We start from the raw sequence: 16,862 nt of genomic DNA on the forward strand, positions 1-16,862 counted from the left end.
CAGGGGATATCCAACGGCTCCAGGTGGTGACCCTTCCATAATCCTGACCTTCCACTCTCTGTTGTGTCTGTGAAAATACAGTGGTTTTTCAAAGAGCTCCCATGTAAATGACTTCCACCTTCTGTGGACAGATTCATAATTACAATGATGAAGGGATCAGCCACCCCAGATTTGGTTACAGGCACTGACACGTGACCTTCAGGGCACAGCTGCTAATGGGGAAGTTGGCCTTAGAGGAGGGTCAGCTGTGGATGTGACTTGCTGATGGGTGTCAAAGAAACCTGGCAAGTCAGTGCATTTCTGGTCCATTAGGAGCTAATCTCATTGACTTTTGGTAGTGTCTCTACTTTATCTCTTGACTTCTCCCCTTTGGGGGGTTAAGGGTTGCTGAGGGGAATTGCCAAAAGTGTTATTTTTGCATAAAGATAAACTCATGTTGCAGAGTTGGACCAATGTTATTTTCCAACATCAGGAAGGGATGCTACGTGAACAGCAGTTCTTCACTGAGCTTTGCAGTGGATGATACAACAGGAATCCCACACCCAAATGCCCACCATGGTAAGACCTGAATCAGGGACCTGCACACTTTTTTTGTAAGGGACCAAATAGTAAATATTTAGGCTTTGAAGGCCACATGAAACTTCTGTTACATATTCTTCTCTTTAAAATGTAAAACCTATTATTGGTTGTAAGTGGGATTTGGTCCATGGGCTGTAATTGGCTAAATCTTACATGAAGGGAGGGTGGGGATGATGGTTACTTGAGGGCATATGGCCAGCCTAAAGGGTACCCATTATGTTCTTGGCTCTAGCTGACTATGGCCAGGCAGCTACTCAAGAGGAACTCAAAATTTAGGTTTTGGTCTGAAATTTCCAGATTCTAAAAATTGACACCTAATTGGAAAGATCTGTACACCAATAGGCAGACCCAAGCTAAACACATCCGCAGGCCTGCTCTGCTGTAGGCTGCAGTTTATGCCTTGGGACATACCCCCTGCAATCAGGACAGCCTTCAGACAGCCCAGACTGCTGGCCCACAAGCCTCCTGTGGTCCAGTTGGAGCTCTCTTCTTTCCCCCTCTCTGGCCCCCTCCAACTTCCAGCCTACCCTTAACCTTTTCTTTACTTTTCTTTCTTTATGAGTCCCTTCACCATTTCAGTGTGAATATTCTCTTATCACACACACACACGCACACGAGCACGCACACAGAACTCATTGTCACACCCACTCTACCCTTCCTCATGAACTGACAGCTCTCCCTTGTGCCAGGCACACATGAAGGGTAGTGAGTCACACTGTGGGGACAATGGAATGCCTGTGGCCAGGATCCTCACCTGACCCTAAACTACTTGATGATGTAACTGGCCTGATGCTAGGCGAATGCTTCCACACCCGTAGGCAATAAGCTATTATTGACTGAGTCACTATATAAAGAGATCTGCCCAGTGCTCTGGGCAGAGGCAGAGATAAAGGAGGATTATAGACCTGCAGACTGTTGGGTGCAGACATGATTCTAGTGCTTGACCTGGAGAATAAAGCCAGGTATAAACCCTCTTACCCTAAGCACATTCCATTGCCATGTTTCGGTCTCACTGAATCCATAGTGAACTTGCCCAGGGCTGACACACACATAGGCCCTGATGTGAGGGGTGATAACAGTGTAATCCAGGACACTGAGGTCTGTGGGGTAATGATGATATTTCTCAAAAGCAACAGTCAGAAAAACTTCTGCTTAGTGGCAGGGACGAAGCACTAAAGTTATCCAGGGAGGCTGGAGGAGGCAGCATGCCTGGGAACATCTTTGACCTGGCTTTTCAAGGAATAAATAGTACAGAAGAGGAGATATGGAACTTGGACAGATTTCCAGACAGGGGACATGGCACACACACAGAGGAGGGGGACAGGAAAGGGCCACAGGAAGTTGAGCATAGCTTCAAAGTAGCAGAGCAGTGAGACCTGGGCCTAAACACCTCCAGACTCATTTCCTTGGCCAGCTGGGCTCAGATAGGTGTCCTCAGGTACCTGAGGCATTCTATTATCATAAGAGTGAGTGGGTCTACAGCTTTCAGAAACTTCCATCAGAGGATTCTCACTGCTTGAGATATGACGTCCTTTTATGTAGGGAAAAGGGGCACTCAGGGTAGAAAAAGGTCATCGCAAGATGGCCATAGCTTCTGAAAGCTGTGCCTTTGGGCAGGCCTGCTAGGATGTGGTAGGAGCAATCAAAGGCCACTGCAGACAATGCTAAGGAGTGTATCTCTGGTCGGGAGAGTTGCCCTCTGTTCTATGTGAGCCACATGTGGGAAAACAAGGTTTTGATTTCAGTCCTGCAAACCCAACACAGAAAAAATCTGTTTTGGAGACTGATTGGGCTCAAGCCTGTTCCTTTTCTTGTATTTCCCCTTAGCCCTTCTGAATAGTAAATGAGAGAGGCTGTGTGGGGCTGCCAGCAGCCAGCTCCCAGGTGGAATCCAGAAGGCCAGCCCCAGGCACCAAGGAGGTGGCTTCCATGTCTGTCTGTCTGTAGAGATGACAGTGGCCAGGAGTGGCTCTTCACCTGGCCTCCTGGCTGGGAGACAGACGCTGCCATGGCAACTGCAAGTTGCTGCGGAGGTCACAGAGGAAGCAAAATAAAAAGCAACAACACAACAGCAGCAGCATTCATAATGGCAATCGAGGAGCAGCCGCAAATGCACTGCCCAAGAAATACAGTTGCCTGGAGAAGGCTGTCCAGATGGGGCACAGTTAGAAAAGGAAACGGAGCAGAGGAAGGGAAGGTTGAGTGCTGGGATTACATTCTGGGGAGTTTATCCCTCCCTAAATATCCACCATAAGGAAATTCTGGGACGTCAGTGCATTGTTTAAATAAACGTGTAAATAAGATTCTATTTTTGCAGGAGCATGTTACTACTCATTTCCCACTTATTTCTGCAAGACGCAAAGCACTTTTAGAGCTTGAAATTTTTTTTCTAGTATCCAATATGTTTGTGGTAAGGAAGAGAAAGGCATTATTATGTCCATTTTGCAAATAAGAAATCACACACAGTATCCAAGTATTAATTGGAAGTGGCTCATCCTCAGAAACTTAGGAATAAAGTTATGCTATCAGCCACCTTCAGAAATAATTTTCAAGAACTGATGTGTTGCAGGGTGGAAAAATGAGTGCTCTTCCATGGTTCAGGAAGAATAATAAATTTTACTGTCTTTGAGGACAGTATTGCTCATGCATTAGCGAAAGAGTTAAATTTTTGCATCTGCTTTGATCTAGCAATCCTTCTGCTTGGAAGTTAACCTAAGAAAATAATCTTAGAAATGGCAAAAGTTATGCCACAGGATGCTTATCATAGCAGTGTGTTTATAAAAATGAAAAATAAAAAGCAACTCACAGTGATATGGTATTTGTTAATGGTGGAAGATATCATCACAAATTGTAGAGAATTCCTTAAGAGATAAGTAAGAGTGCTACCTATTTATCATTAATGCTGGTAACAGGGAAGTAGGTGGTAGGAGGGAAGTCAAGAACAACCCATATTCCGCAGTCGAAAAACGAAACTAGACTCCTACAAACTCTTACCCGTTTGGGGATGATCATCTGAATCCTGGGGATAGAGAACTAGAAATCTGAGACTAAGCTTCCCACTTCACCTTCAGCAGAGGTAATGGTTGATTCGCTCTGATTTGGGGCAGGAAAAAAATAGCTAAGCTTGGAGTTAGACACTTCGTCCCCTAAGAGATGCACCAGGTCTTGATCCCTTACCTTTCCTTCCCCAGAGAAGCTCAAGGGCAGCCTACTTGTTCCACTCCTCCGGGAGAGGGGTTGACAATCAGCATTCATTGCCACTACCTGACTGCTGGGTCCTCTACACACCAGTTAATGTCCCCCTGGTAACCATGAGCCAACCGGGTGTTGAAGGGCGTCTGCACGTGTGGGGAGCACGCATGCGTGTGAGTGATGAAGGGTCGGTAGGTGATACCAGCAAGGTCACAGGGAGCTCTAGGTGGTAGGATTATGGGACATTTTTGCTTTCTTCAAAATGCTCATCTCTTTCTTATAAATTTTCAACACTGAATATGAAATACTTTGTAATAGGAAAGAGATCAATAAAGCGTATTATAGGAATACAGGCATTTCTAGTCAATAAAATCATCTGTACCACCATCCCCCCAACTCCTCACACAGAGAATATGCTTCTTCCTGGTTATTGTTTCCTAGCCAAGTGGTCCTCCCACACCTGGACTTGCCACCTTGGGCAAAACATAGGCTCACAGTTCTCCTGTCAACCTGTAGTCCATGCATGCAAAGGAATTGTAAAAATGGCAGGATTCTTGACATTTCACCACGTGGTTAGTCTCGTATATCTTCCTTTTAGTTCTTGGATGTAAGAACCACAAACTAAGTGCTGTCTGAGGAGCAGTGCCTCCAGAGGAGGGGGCAGAACACTGTCCGCATTTCTGACGCTGTGGGGAAGCGAGGCAGAGCCCTGTTCCACGGCCGCCTCCGGGCCTGGGTGAAGGCCCGACCCGTGCTGACCGTCTGGGCCCCGGGAGCCAGCTCCGGGCTCCGGGCACGCGCCTACCCCCCGTCAGACCCACCTGCCTCGTCCGCGGTGATGGAGAGCTCGTTGCTGGGCTCGCTCTTGCCGATCCGGTTCTTGGCGTACATGCGGATGCTGTAGGTGGAGGAAGGGTGGATATCAATGATGGTGGCCGAGTTCAGCTGAGGGGAAACATCTTTGGTTCTCTGAGCAGAATCCCAGGAGTCTTTGGGGTTTTGTTTTTCAAAAAAGAAGAGATAGAGACGTGAGTTTTTTTTCTCTGCTTTTGAAAGTCCACAAGTAGGAATTAAATACACACATGAAAAAAAAAGAGAGAAAGAAGGAAAGAAAAGTTACAACTTGAAGTGAATTCCTAACGCCAGTCTCCCAGTGTTCGTGCTCTGGCCATTGGAGGGGGACATCACCCACTCATCATCCATGCTGAGGGGGACAAGGGCTGGACAGCTGAGCTCAGGGAGGGACGCCTGAGGCAACACAACAGGTCTAATGGCAGAGACCAGGGAGGATGGCGCGGGGGGTGGCAGCTAGTGTCAGTGAGGTGGAGAACGGCCACATGTAAGCACGCATTGCGCAGGATAACTAAAGGAATTGGGGTTTGGATGGCCCTCTGCGCCCCCTCAAAAAAGAGTCTGTTCCTAAGAGCTATTTGAAAACCAGCAAAACCTCTAGCCACGTCAGATCCTGTCTTGCAAAAGCACAGTGGTAAAAATGAAATGCTTACATAAAACCAATCTCGGCCTCCAGCATAAATTTACGCTGTTTACCAAATGTATTTCTCAGTTCTAATATTTGAAACCATTCAGTCTCAAATACTTTATCGTAGGAGTTCTTTTTCAACCACAGCTACTTTTAAAAAGGGCACGTGCCTTGTATGAAGAGTTCTCATTGACTATGTCACATTTTGTGCCTGCTGGTTCCTGAGCTTCAGCCAATGAAGTGAGTATCAGTAAATGGTTCTTATTTCAGAAAGAGTTTGGGCAACTGCTGATCAGGCAGGTGGTCAAGAGATGATGTTGGTTGTGGAAGAAAAAGGACAAACCCCTGCAATCATGGACGGAGGAGATGCTGATGCACGCCCACACCCCCGAGTGGCCTTTGGTGTGGTGCTCATTACACTTGTAAGAATTTCCTTGTCTTCTCTGCTGGATTCTAAGCTCCATAAGGGCAGAGACCCTGTTCAGTGCTGTATTCCCAGTATTCACCCAGTGCCTGGCACAGAGCAGATAACAAATCATTGTTATGAATCATTCATGTGAATATCATGACACATATGTTACGAATCACTAAATTCCTGTTTAATAGATGAATAGATAAATGGTAAGTACACAGACCTCTGCATCCTGGGAATGGTCCCACTCTGCTTTACACATTAATGCTGAGTGTGGAAGTTTCTAAGGCTGCTCAGCCCAAAGGTAACCATAAATGCTAGAGATTCTTCTGGACTGGTAGGAAAAAGATGTTGCTTTAAGTCTGTCTTTGAATACTCTGTCTTATCAGGTGATGGACTACAATAAAAATGGACAGTGAATATTCTGGCTAAAAGAAAAAGTATTTGAATCAAGAAGATTGAAGGGGAGAACATGGCAGGGAAAAAGGAGTCATTGAGAAAATCAAACAGGTGAAGAGGAGAAGAATGTGATTCAATAGAGGACAAGTGACGGGGTGGGGACTTAAAAGCAACAGAATGATAGGTGAATGTGGGCCTTGTTCCACAGAGAGAAAGCCAGACCTTCAGGAGAAGATGTTTAGGACAATGGAGAGGAGCCCCAGGCTTTGTAAGATGAATAGAAAGTGGCTAGCGAGGCCCAGGAGGAAGGAGAGGCTGATGACTCTGCCCACCATAACGTGGAGGTGTCTGGGACCAACAGGACCAATGAAGGCATGGCCATCTTCCCCGAGGATGTGTCTGGGAGGGGCTGAGAGCCTGAAAAGGCACAGTAATCAGCTCATGGAAGGGCCCTTGGGGGGAGTCTGAGGCCGGAAGCGTAAGTTCCCTGGAGAGGGGCTGTGTTTGAGCTTCTTCCTTGCCAAGATTATGCTTTCAAAGAAAACAATGATGCTGATGATCATGGTTATTAGAATACGATTCAAAACAACACAGGATGGATTTTTAGCTAGAAGTCAAGAAGATGAAAAAGAACGTGTTATCTTGGAGGATTTTAAAGTAACTGAGTGGAGAAGAAGAAAGTCTACTTAAATTCCCAAACACACTCTGGCAGATGATATGGCATCAAAGGAGCAATAAAAACAGGGCAGTGACTACCCAGGAGAGAAGAGTCAGGGAAGGGACTGCAGATGCTGCTTCTGATCTCAGATGCTGCCGTGCAAACAGGCAGGTCAGGGATTACTAACAAAGCCTGCTGCAAAATGTACCATGGGGCATGAAAAACAACCGCAGAGAGACCCTGACACTTGGGAGGATGAAACTGCATGTGGAAATACAAATATAACTACGAAGAGCATATCACAGATCAAATACAGAGACTTCTTAGGAGTAAGTCACCAACAGAAAAGCATGCTTGTAAACCCAAGAGCCGGAGCATGCAAGCAGGGATGGGGAGCGGTTTGCTAGAGACAAGAGCAGGAAAGGAAGAGCAGAAGTGTGGGAGTGTTGACCGCAGGCCTCCTTGCCCAATGCAGGAAGGGGAGGACAGTTTCTGGATGCAGACCGCAGACGTGCCATCAAACAGGGCTTAGAAGCTGCACTGGGAGATTTTTTACCAGGGGGCCATTTACTGAGGTGTGGCTGAGGTCCCAGCATCCAGAACGAGTGGGAGCTGCCCCCTCTCAGGGCCAGGGAGGCCAAAGAGAAGGGACAGTGCTTCTGGAGATCAAAGAGGCCTGGAACCTCAGCAAAGGGGCCCCTGACCGAAGCTGCACACAGAAGCCTACCTCTGCCAGGATCCTTGTCTGAACCATTCTCGGTCCTGCCATCGGGCCAGCCCAGTGACTGGAAGTCAGAGGGAAACGGAATCTGCGGGATGCACTGTGGAGTTGAGTGTCCCAGAGAAGGACGCACAATGTTTTCGTGGGGGAGGTCAAGGCACAGTCAGAGAAAAGCCAGCAGCAAAGGAACTCAGGCTTGGCGAGGGGCGTCTGCTGGCTGGGTGCTCTGCTACGCATTTTAACAAAGTGACCTCTGCCGTTCCCAAACCGGTGGGCATACCGGGAACACCTTGGAGCTTTCTGACAACTGCACTTCCAGAAGATTCTGACTCAGAATCTCTGGGGATGGTGGCTAGAGACCTGTGCTTTTAAAAGGCCTCGCTCTCTAGGTCATTCTAAATGCACAGCTAGAGTTTGGATAGGCTGCTTTATTTGATTGAATTCTTATGACAGCCTGGTGAGGTAGGGATTTTTATTTTCATTGTGAAGGTCAAGAAACTTCGGTCCTGTTACATAGCTGGTAAGAAGTACACCTGGGATTTGACCTCACCTGTGCTACCCTGAAGCTCCAGGTCATTTTCCCATGGCACACGCCCTCCGCACACTCTGTGCAGTACACCCAGGGAGACTGGATTTCAATTTCCCAGATGTCTGCTGAAAGTCTCTGAGTAGGTGAAGCCTTTCTGACCAGTTCCTGATTTGGTTTATGAATAAGGAGAAATGCTGAGCATGTGGCCGAGGGCAAGAGAGAGAACGATGGCCCCGAATTAGCGCAACCCGCGTGCACTTGTGCGGCTAAGGCTGGGGGAGCTGGGCACGGTCAGACTTGCACCTTGGGTTAGAAAGGAGATGCCAGAAGCATTTGTTGAAAAAATGGGTAGGATTCCATTCTCTCTCTCCCCAGAGAGATGTTTGGTGTAAGAGGATGGGGAAGCTCAGAATCACATTCCTGATTCTGAAATTCCAAATAACCCCCATGGGAAAGGGCTGGGGGACCCACAGGGGCCAGTGTGGTTGTGCTGGGTGCTCGCTGATGAGCCAAGTGAGTCAGGAGGACAGCAGATCCCTGGGGACCCATGTGAGAGGGTGACCTTGATCTGAGGAAGCGCTGTTCCAGGCAGAAGACCAGAATGAATGAGGGCGACTGGAAACACCACAAAAGAGTTTGAAAACTACAAGGCAGCTCTAAGCAGGATGTAGCTGCTTCACTGGCTGGTGGAAGGGGGGCACAGGGTATAGAGAGGGGCCCCTTTTCTCCATGGTCTCCATGGAGGGGAACGATAGGGAGCATGGAACGTGGAGCTCGGGAGCGAGGCGCAGAGGGCAGAAGACGGCGTCTGCCTGGGTAAGCATCTGGGCTCCCTGCCTGGAGGGCTATGTTCCAGGACATGGGGGAGCGTGCCCAGGCCCAGAGGCCTCTTCAGCGATCTTTTGGGGATCGTACTGAGGGAGACAGGTGCCAGAAGAGGGGACATGGGGACAGGTTAGGATGCCTTCCCGAGTGGGGAGGGGGTGGAGGCAGCCAACCAGACTGAGGAGCAGGGGTGCTCATGGGGCGAGATGCTGGAACCGGCACTGCAGGGACGCTTGGTGTCTGTCTGGAGGGGAAGCGGTGGTCACCAGGAACCACGGCTGTAGCAGCCAGAGCAGCCCCAGGAGCTGTGGGCCACACGAGGAGAAGCCAGGTATTCTGAACGAGGGAGGCCTGGCTCCGTGGTGCTGTGCCCTGTCAGACAGCACTGGCAGGACCAGAAAAAGAGGGGGTTGGGAGGGGTCATTGGAGATACAAGGGAAGGGACTCAGGGTGTTTCATTTCCCGGCAAACAGAAACCCAAGCAGAGTCCCTGTGCTCGAATCCAGGACGTGATATCATTTGCCCAAAGGCTTCAGGGCTGGGAGGAGGGCCGCCGGATGCAGGAGGGTCCCTGTGGGTACAGGTGCCAGAGTCCCAGGGGTCGGGGCTGGCCCACGGGACAGCCACTTGCTCAGCACCAGGGAGTTTCTGGGGCTGGGATTGTTCAAGTCCAGACTGAACGATCACTTGCAGGGGCCCGTTTTGTTAAGAAGGATGGTAATACATTGCGTGCTTAGCAAATTAACAGAAAAGTAGAGGAATGCATTTTTGGGGGATGATTTCACAGCATAAAACAGAGGTTGAGAGTCAATAAGTCAGCAAATGTTTATTATGAGTCTAGTATGTGTGCTGGTCCCCATGGGGGATTCAGGGACACAGCCCAGTGTCCTCGGACACAATTCTGCCCTGGGGGGCACTAGCGCTCTCAGGGGCACAAGCACCCAGCAGGGGAGGCAGACATACATATCTCCTAGTAGAGGAGCCAGGTAGTGAATGAATAGTCACAAGCCCACCAAATGTTCCAAGGTACACGGGATGCCGTGTGAACAGAGAAGGGGCATATCAAAAAGGGGAGATCAGGGAAGGCTTCCAGGAGGAAGTGGCACTTAAAGGATCAGCTTTCTATGTGCTCAGTCTACAACTTGCACTCACTAAAATGATGGTTAAACTCTTTATACATCCAAAACTTATTGAGGAAGCAATTAGTCCATGCAAACGCTGACTAACATGCTTCTGACAGCAGTGAGCACATCTACTGCCTTCTATGAGTGAGCACCTTCCTCCCAGGCCTTTCAGACTGAGAGTGATGGAAGTCCTGGAGTCATGGAGCTGGGTCTGCCTGTCCCAAGAGCTTTTCCCCAGGGACTTCCCTGGGACTCAGTCGAGCCCTGTAACTGCCTTGCTCCAGGGCTGCACGAGGGTCTTATCCCCACAGCTGGCCCGTGTGTGGTTGCAGTAGAGTATAAAAGATGGAAATGGATCCTTCCATTCTGACTGCACCCAGCTTCATGGACACAGAGCTTTCCTACCTCAGTCACATAGGGTCTCATCTATTTATACACTTGAAAATGCCATAAAGATGATTCTTAGATTGGGGATTGTATGTAAATTAAATGCCACAAGTATTTACGGTTCACTCTATACATGGCAGGCACTGTCCTAGGGATCAGGAACTCACAAAATCAGAGTTCTTGCTTTTGGGAAGCTTGTGGGAGATACTGTGGATTCTTGAATGGAGGACAAGGAGTTTAACTAACACACATGGGTTTAGCAGTGTTCTCTTTATAAGCATCTTTGGCATGCTTGAGTAATACTAAAGGCTCCCATTTATAGATGTTTACTATGTGCCAGACACTGGGTAAAGTGTTTTAAATGCATTCCTTTCTTAAAGAGTATTCCCCAAAGGCCCACTGAGGGTCAAGCACATATTAGGTGCTGTACTAAGTGCTGGAGAAATGGGCTGGGCAAAGCTAGACCTAGTGGGCACAGGAACTTTCAGCCCATGGAGGTGACACGTGAATCATAATCACAACCACCGTGACCCTATTCCCACACAAGGCCACATTCTATGGTGCCAAGGGTTAGACCCTCAACATGTCTTACGGTGGGCACAGTTCAACCCACAACATCATGAAAATACCAGTTCTCCCTAAGCTAATTGACATATTTAATGCAATCGCAACGAAAATAACAAAAACGTTCTTTTGGAGCTACTTAACATGATGCTAAAGATTATATATGGAAAACTGAGAGGACACTGACAAGTTACAGGGTGACTAGCCTGGCCATCCCTGCCAGACACTCAAACATGAAGCCCCTACGAAGAAACCGTCTGTGCCGGTGCACTGACAGACACGCAGGCTGACGGAATAGAACGGCAAGTCCAGAAGCAGACTGAAGCACACATGGAGAGTCAGGACATGATAAAGGTAGCATCTCAAGGCCCCTGGCATAGGTGGGGTTTTTAATATCTGATGTCGGGGCAACGGAATACCCATTTGGGAAAAGATAGAATAGGTCCATATCTCCAAGCATGTACAAGAATGAACTCCAAATACATTTGAAAGAAAGGAAGAAATCACACAAAGTACTAGGAGAAAACAGAGTGAAGTTATTTTATAGGAGGAACAGATTTTCTAACTTGACTCAAAATCCAGATGCAATAAAAGAAAAGCATTGATAAATTAAAAATAAACAAACAAACAAAAAAGCAGTTACAGAGATTAAGTTTAGGATTGCTGGCGATGGCCCCGCGGGGAAAGAGAGGTGATGTGCAGGAGTGCCTGAGGGCGAGGCCTGGCTGCAGGGGGCCAGGGGTGTGCTCCTGGGGAGGCTGCAGGGGGAGTGGGGCCCCAGGAGCAGGCGGGGGTAACCATGGTAACCGTGGGTACCCAGGGAAGGGGGCCCTTCCAGCAGGAGGGCAGCCTAAGGCCCATGAGGCACCCTTGCACAGGCGGCTGCTGTGGCACCCCATTTCACAGAGGGGAGCGCTGTCATGGGGAGCCAGTGGAGCTGCACAGCTGGTAAGACGGGGACAGACCGCCCTGAACGCGGTGGAACCCCGGGATCGTCCGAAGCCGCAGAAGCACGGTGGCCGCGGTCTGCAGTCAGCCCTCAGCCAGGGACTGGGGCGCCCTGCCCTGCCTCGGCGTGATTGTTCCCCTGGGGCGCACCTGCATTTCCCCTGAGCTCTCCCTGCTCCTGTCTGTTTTCAGGCTGTCCTCAGCTGGAATGTGCCTGACTCACGTAAGGAAGAGGGACAGCGTCCCTTACTTCCAGACCTATGCCTCCGAACCTCTGAATCTTAGGCTCCATCCTGACCTTAGGTTTTCAGAACAAAGGCAGGGGGCCTCCTCTCCTCCCTTCGGCCTGGGGAAGCCTGTGCATCCTGGTTCTGAAAGATCCCTGTTTGGGTCAGCATGTCATTGGCCTGCTGCCTGGGTCGCCTGCCCCCGCCCTGCAGCCTGGGCGGCGCTGTCCCATTTCCCGGGGACAGTGCCCCTGGCAGCCACTGTGCACTTCTCGAGAGGCTTCCTCAGGTCCTGTGGGCACACCACCTCTCGCTGGGTCTCTTGCTGTGACTCTGGGGCAGGCCAGTTGAGGTGCCCCATCTCACGTCATTTCCAACCTGCTACTTAGGCTACTTAAGTCTCAAGGGCTATTTCTAGAACCACTGCTCTTTGTGTGAAGCATCCTGGTGGTCCTCACATACTGCTTCCTTAAAGCTGTCCCCTCCCACGTCCTTGCGTTCCCTTCAGCCCTGCCCTGCTCCCCCCTTGCCCCCTCTCACTAACGTAGGAGGCCAGACCTGCCCCGAGCTGCCTCAAGCTTAACTTTTTACTACAGCTTCAGCTTGAAAGATACTAAATTGGTCTCAGTACAGAAAGTGACGAATCAGGCTACTTGTGTTACCTCTGATCTTATTAACCCTTCACACGCTGATGGTGTTCTAATTCTTCATCTCATTAATGAGACATGGAAAATTCCAGACTAGAGGCCACAGAGGTGATGTCCTTGCCTCAGGTTGGTGGGTCATAAAGTTCAAAGGGACCGTGGCATTGCACCTTAAGGGAGAAGCAGACACACCTGTTGTGGTCCTGACAACTAGGTCTGTTTTATTCATGGACTCTTGGTCCACTTAGCCACATGTGGGCTCAGAGGAAATAGAAGAGGGTTCTGGGATGCAGTGCCCCAGGCCCTGCAGTCCGTGCCTAGCTCAGCAAACCACCACCATGCACCAAAGCCTGCAGACACTGGGTGCCACTGAAGCCCAGGCCCTTGAGCAACCACGCGGCTGGGGCAATGGTGCAAGGGGAGGTGGGAAACCATAACGGTGATGAGTCCTGTCAACAGATGCCCACGTGCTGATTGGTGGCAAGCATGCCAAAGTGGCCCGCAGGAAGCCAGCATGAGGTCCGGCCGGCTCAGGGGGAAGGAGGGAGAGCTGAGCAGGCAAAGGGCATCTTGGTCCAGAACTCCATCCCACAGAGGAGACCTGCTAGACTTTGAGCAGGGGAAGACACAGACTAGTAAAAAGAGCCCTCTCTGAGTCTGATTTATTCTTACAGGTAATCTGATTTAAAAGAGAAAAACAAAGGGCTTTTTGAAGTGGGAATAAAGCTGGAGGACCTGAAGGACTTACCTGATTTATTTTTGCACTCAATGTCGTACCCCGTGATGGGGCTGTTTCCATCGAACCCCATTGTCCACCGGAGGGTAATGGTGCGTGCTTTCACGTCCTTAATCTCAATTTCGGGAGGGTCTGGGGGCTCTGTGCGATCAACAAGGAAAGCCACGCTTAGTTCAAACAGTTCAGACCTCAGATACTCATCGAAATGCTGAGTGTGACTCACAAAAGCACTGCCAGCACGTGACATTGGCAGATGCATTTTACCTGGAAGGGCTTTGTTCCTGATTGCATTTTAGGGGGGGGAGAAACTCCACGTTTCCCAAACTGCCAATTTCCAAAGCACTTGCAGAGCTTGGCCAAACCTGGATTTGGATTTAAATGTCACTCTTCTAGTTTGGAATCTATACCTCAAACAATATTTTGGCCCCGGATGTCTCATGTAAGGATTCCTAAAACTGAGGTAAGAAGGCCCACTGCTGTGCATTCAGTGGGACTGCTGAGTCATCGGACGCAGTTCCCTTAAGGACTTTGTTCTCTGTGGTTTGGGTCTGCACCTTGAGGTCATCGTAGGCACTGCAAAATACTGCATTAGCACTGACTTGCACGGACTCAGAACACCTGAGTAACAGGAAGTTACGCAGCCCCCACAGGTGCCAGCCTGGGTGCACACTTACTGCCCTAAAAGCCATGTGTTTCTCCTATGCTGACTCCTTCCTACCTTGCACTGTGAGCTGAATTATTCCACGGTCCTCCCCATAAGAATTGATAGCATGACAGGAGAAGAAGCCAGAATCTTCTCTTACAGTTGGCAAAATCTATGTGTAAAGCAGAAATAAATCCATCTTATCCAGGAGCATGGATGAGAAAATAAGCAAAAGAGCTTTTGGCCGTAAAAACCTTCTCTCCCCTCTCCCCCACGGCACACACCCACGTACACACACATACACACACACTCCCTGTTCTGAGAGTAAATCCTTTCAGTGCAATTGTAATAGTGCAGGGGGATAGGCTCAGTGTACGCTAGGGATGTCAGCTGCCAGCTCATTAAACTGGATGTGTGATTTCCGCAGGATGTCACGGTCCAGTTGATATTACTCCACACACACATTGTTTCCTCATGGTGTGCCTTCCAAACAAAGCAAGCCTGCCTAAAGAAACCAGTGTGTAAATACCGCAAGGAAGGCTGGGTCTTGCCGGAGCCTCGTTAGCCTTCTGCTCCAGAGGGCCCAGGAGGGGACCTCGTTAGTGAGTCAGTACCAGTGTCTCAGACACGGGGTCTTCCCATGTGTGTGCCACCATCTCGTCTCCCCACACTACAAACACCACTCAGCTCACTACCAACAGAGCTGAAAATATGACACTAGAATACCTTTGTTTAGCTTTTGTGACCCAAATGAAGGACCAGTTGTGTTATGCCATATTTTCCCAAAGAAGCAAAATATTTTTCCTTATATTTTGTCCCAAAGCCCATCCAATTTTTCTTTTTACAGGAAGTTAAAACACATGCACAGGGTAGACTGTCATTCCTCCAGGACTAAGTGTCATTAAGAGACTCTCTCTCTCACATGTTGTTTATTACAGTCGGGTTCCCTGCCGTGGTCATAATAATTTCACTCTGAATAACACGTATGATAAGAGTATTTTGCAGGCTACTCAGTAGTCTCTCTGTACAAATGGGGAGAGATGGTACTTCATAAATAAGTCCCAGAACACGATGCACTCTTTATCACCTACATGCACCCAGTTCTGTGAAAGGACATGTTTACTCTGCCAGTGAGTGAGATTCCAGCCTGTCATGTCTGCCATGCTTTTACCTGCAGAGTAGAAATCACCTCTTCCCCCACCTCCTTGGTGGACACAAGGTAACGGGCCATTTCAGGGTTGATGATCCTGTCCTCCTTCTCCCAGCGGACTATAATGGGCTTCTCACCATGGGCCGTGCAGCTCATTTCTTTCTTTTGACCCTGAGTGGCCAGGGTAGTGTTTGGATAGGATGTGATCATCGCGGGAACTGAAAACCCAAGAGAGACACAATGTACTCAGCGAAGCAGGGTTCTTGATGACCCCTACCATAACACACAGCTAGGTCATGCTTAAAGGGACTTTTTAAAAATAAAATTTATTCAAGAAACTGCTGAGCAAGAATCATGAACAAAATTCAGGGAAAGTGGCACAAAAATCAAACTTGATTAAATGAGCCCAAAGGAGAAATGCCATGTGGTTTCATATGCAGGGAAGTTGCTTTCTTCTAATCCCTCGAGGGCAGACGTGGGGGGTGGGGGGTGGTCCCCATCCCCTGGGTCACACAGGAAAAGGATTTTCCTTGCTGGTTAGACTGGAAAGGGGGATGCCTTTAAGAATGGTGCTCCTACCTCTGTGATCATCCACATTTCTAACTATCATTTCCAAGTATGGAATGATGAAACTTTACTAATCAACTTGGGTGGAGCCCTGATGGAGCTGACTGATCCTTGAAGTTATGTGTACACGTCCCCACCCCCCACAGTTGTTCCAAACTTTTAGGGTAACTTGGGAACCTCAGACCTATCCTTCTCCCATAACTTATGGCAGAGAACCTCTTCCCCCACTCACTAAGAAAAGGGAAACCTTTATTTGGGAAGCGTCTCATGGTAGCCTCTCCCCTGCCTCAAAACTAATCTAAAAACTTCCATTCTTAATGATATGCTGGGTGACATAAGACCTAGCTCCCATTCCATAACCCACCCAGAAGTGCTGACATCATAAAACAAACACCTTTTTAAATGCATGCTAGGCTTGTAAGGAAGTGAGAGAAATCCCAGGAGCCAGGAACAAAGTGGATGTTGAAAGGTCCAAGGTACAGGGTGCTGCTGGTGTGACTACCGGAGAGGCTCTTCAAGGGCTCCATCTTCAGAGCAGGTGTGACCAAAACAATTTAAAATAAGAATATATAAAAATCTGCAATGGCAAAGGGAGATGCAAATTGCCATGGCTGGCTTTATGAATGAAGAAATAAAATGTCTCTTCTGAGAATTTGCAGCTCTTCTCACCCCACATTGCTTTGCAGTTGAATTCTTGCTGAAGGATTAATATGATGGTGATCCTAGTTTGGCCATAGGCCCGAGAAACTTAGCAAAAGCAAACACACACACACATTCTAGAAGGCAACACCCTCCATCCAGGCCCACTGGCATTCTCCCAGATAAACCCAGGCTGAATGTGAACTCATAACTCAAAACTATAAAACACATGGGAAAACTATGCCCCATAACTGAGAATCATCTCTCCAAGGACTTCAGATGCTAGAATCAGCAGATACAGACTCTAAAATAATCACACATAAAATTTTAAAGATGTTTTTAAAAACACTTGAGTAAGGAATAAGTTGTTATCAAAAAGGACCAGGAAGATTTGAGAAATAACCAAATCTATTTGCCTGTAGTGCCTCATCTTCCCAA

General features: G+C 48.6%; 1 protein-coding gene across 2 annotated transcripts in view; it reads right to left on the bottom strand.

The window, feature by feature from the left end:
- DSCAM (DS cell adhesion molecule) overlaps window positions 1–16,862 on the bottom strand; it is a 713,077-nt gene that overhangs the window by 124,550 nt on the left and 571,665 nt on the right. For both annotated transcript variants that reach the window (XM_057504762.1, XM_057504765.1), the window contains exons 12-15: window positions 15,240–15,436; window positions 14,144–14,240; window positions 13,438–13,566; window positions 4,593–4,760 (exon numbers count right to left, since the gene is read on the bottom strand). In XM_057504762.1, coding sequence (XP_057360745.1) covers window positions 4,593–4,760; window positions 13,438–13,566; window positions 14,144–14,240; window positions 15,240–15,436 — 591 coding nt within the window. The remainder of the gene's footprint in view (window positions 1–4,592; window positions 4,761–13,437; window positions 13,567–14,143; window positions 14,241–15,239; window positions 15,437–16,862) is intronic.

This window comes from Manis pentadactyla, chromosome 1, assembly GCF_030020395.1.
Source record: "Manis pentadactyla isolate mManPen7 chromosome 1, mManPen7.hap1, whole genome shotgun sequence".
NCBI classification, from domain to species: Eukaryota; Metazoa; Chordata; class Mammalia; order Pholidota; family Manidae; genus Manis; species Manis pentadactyla.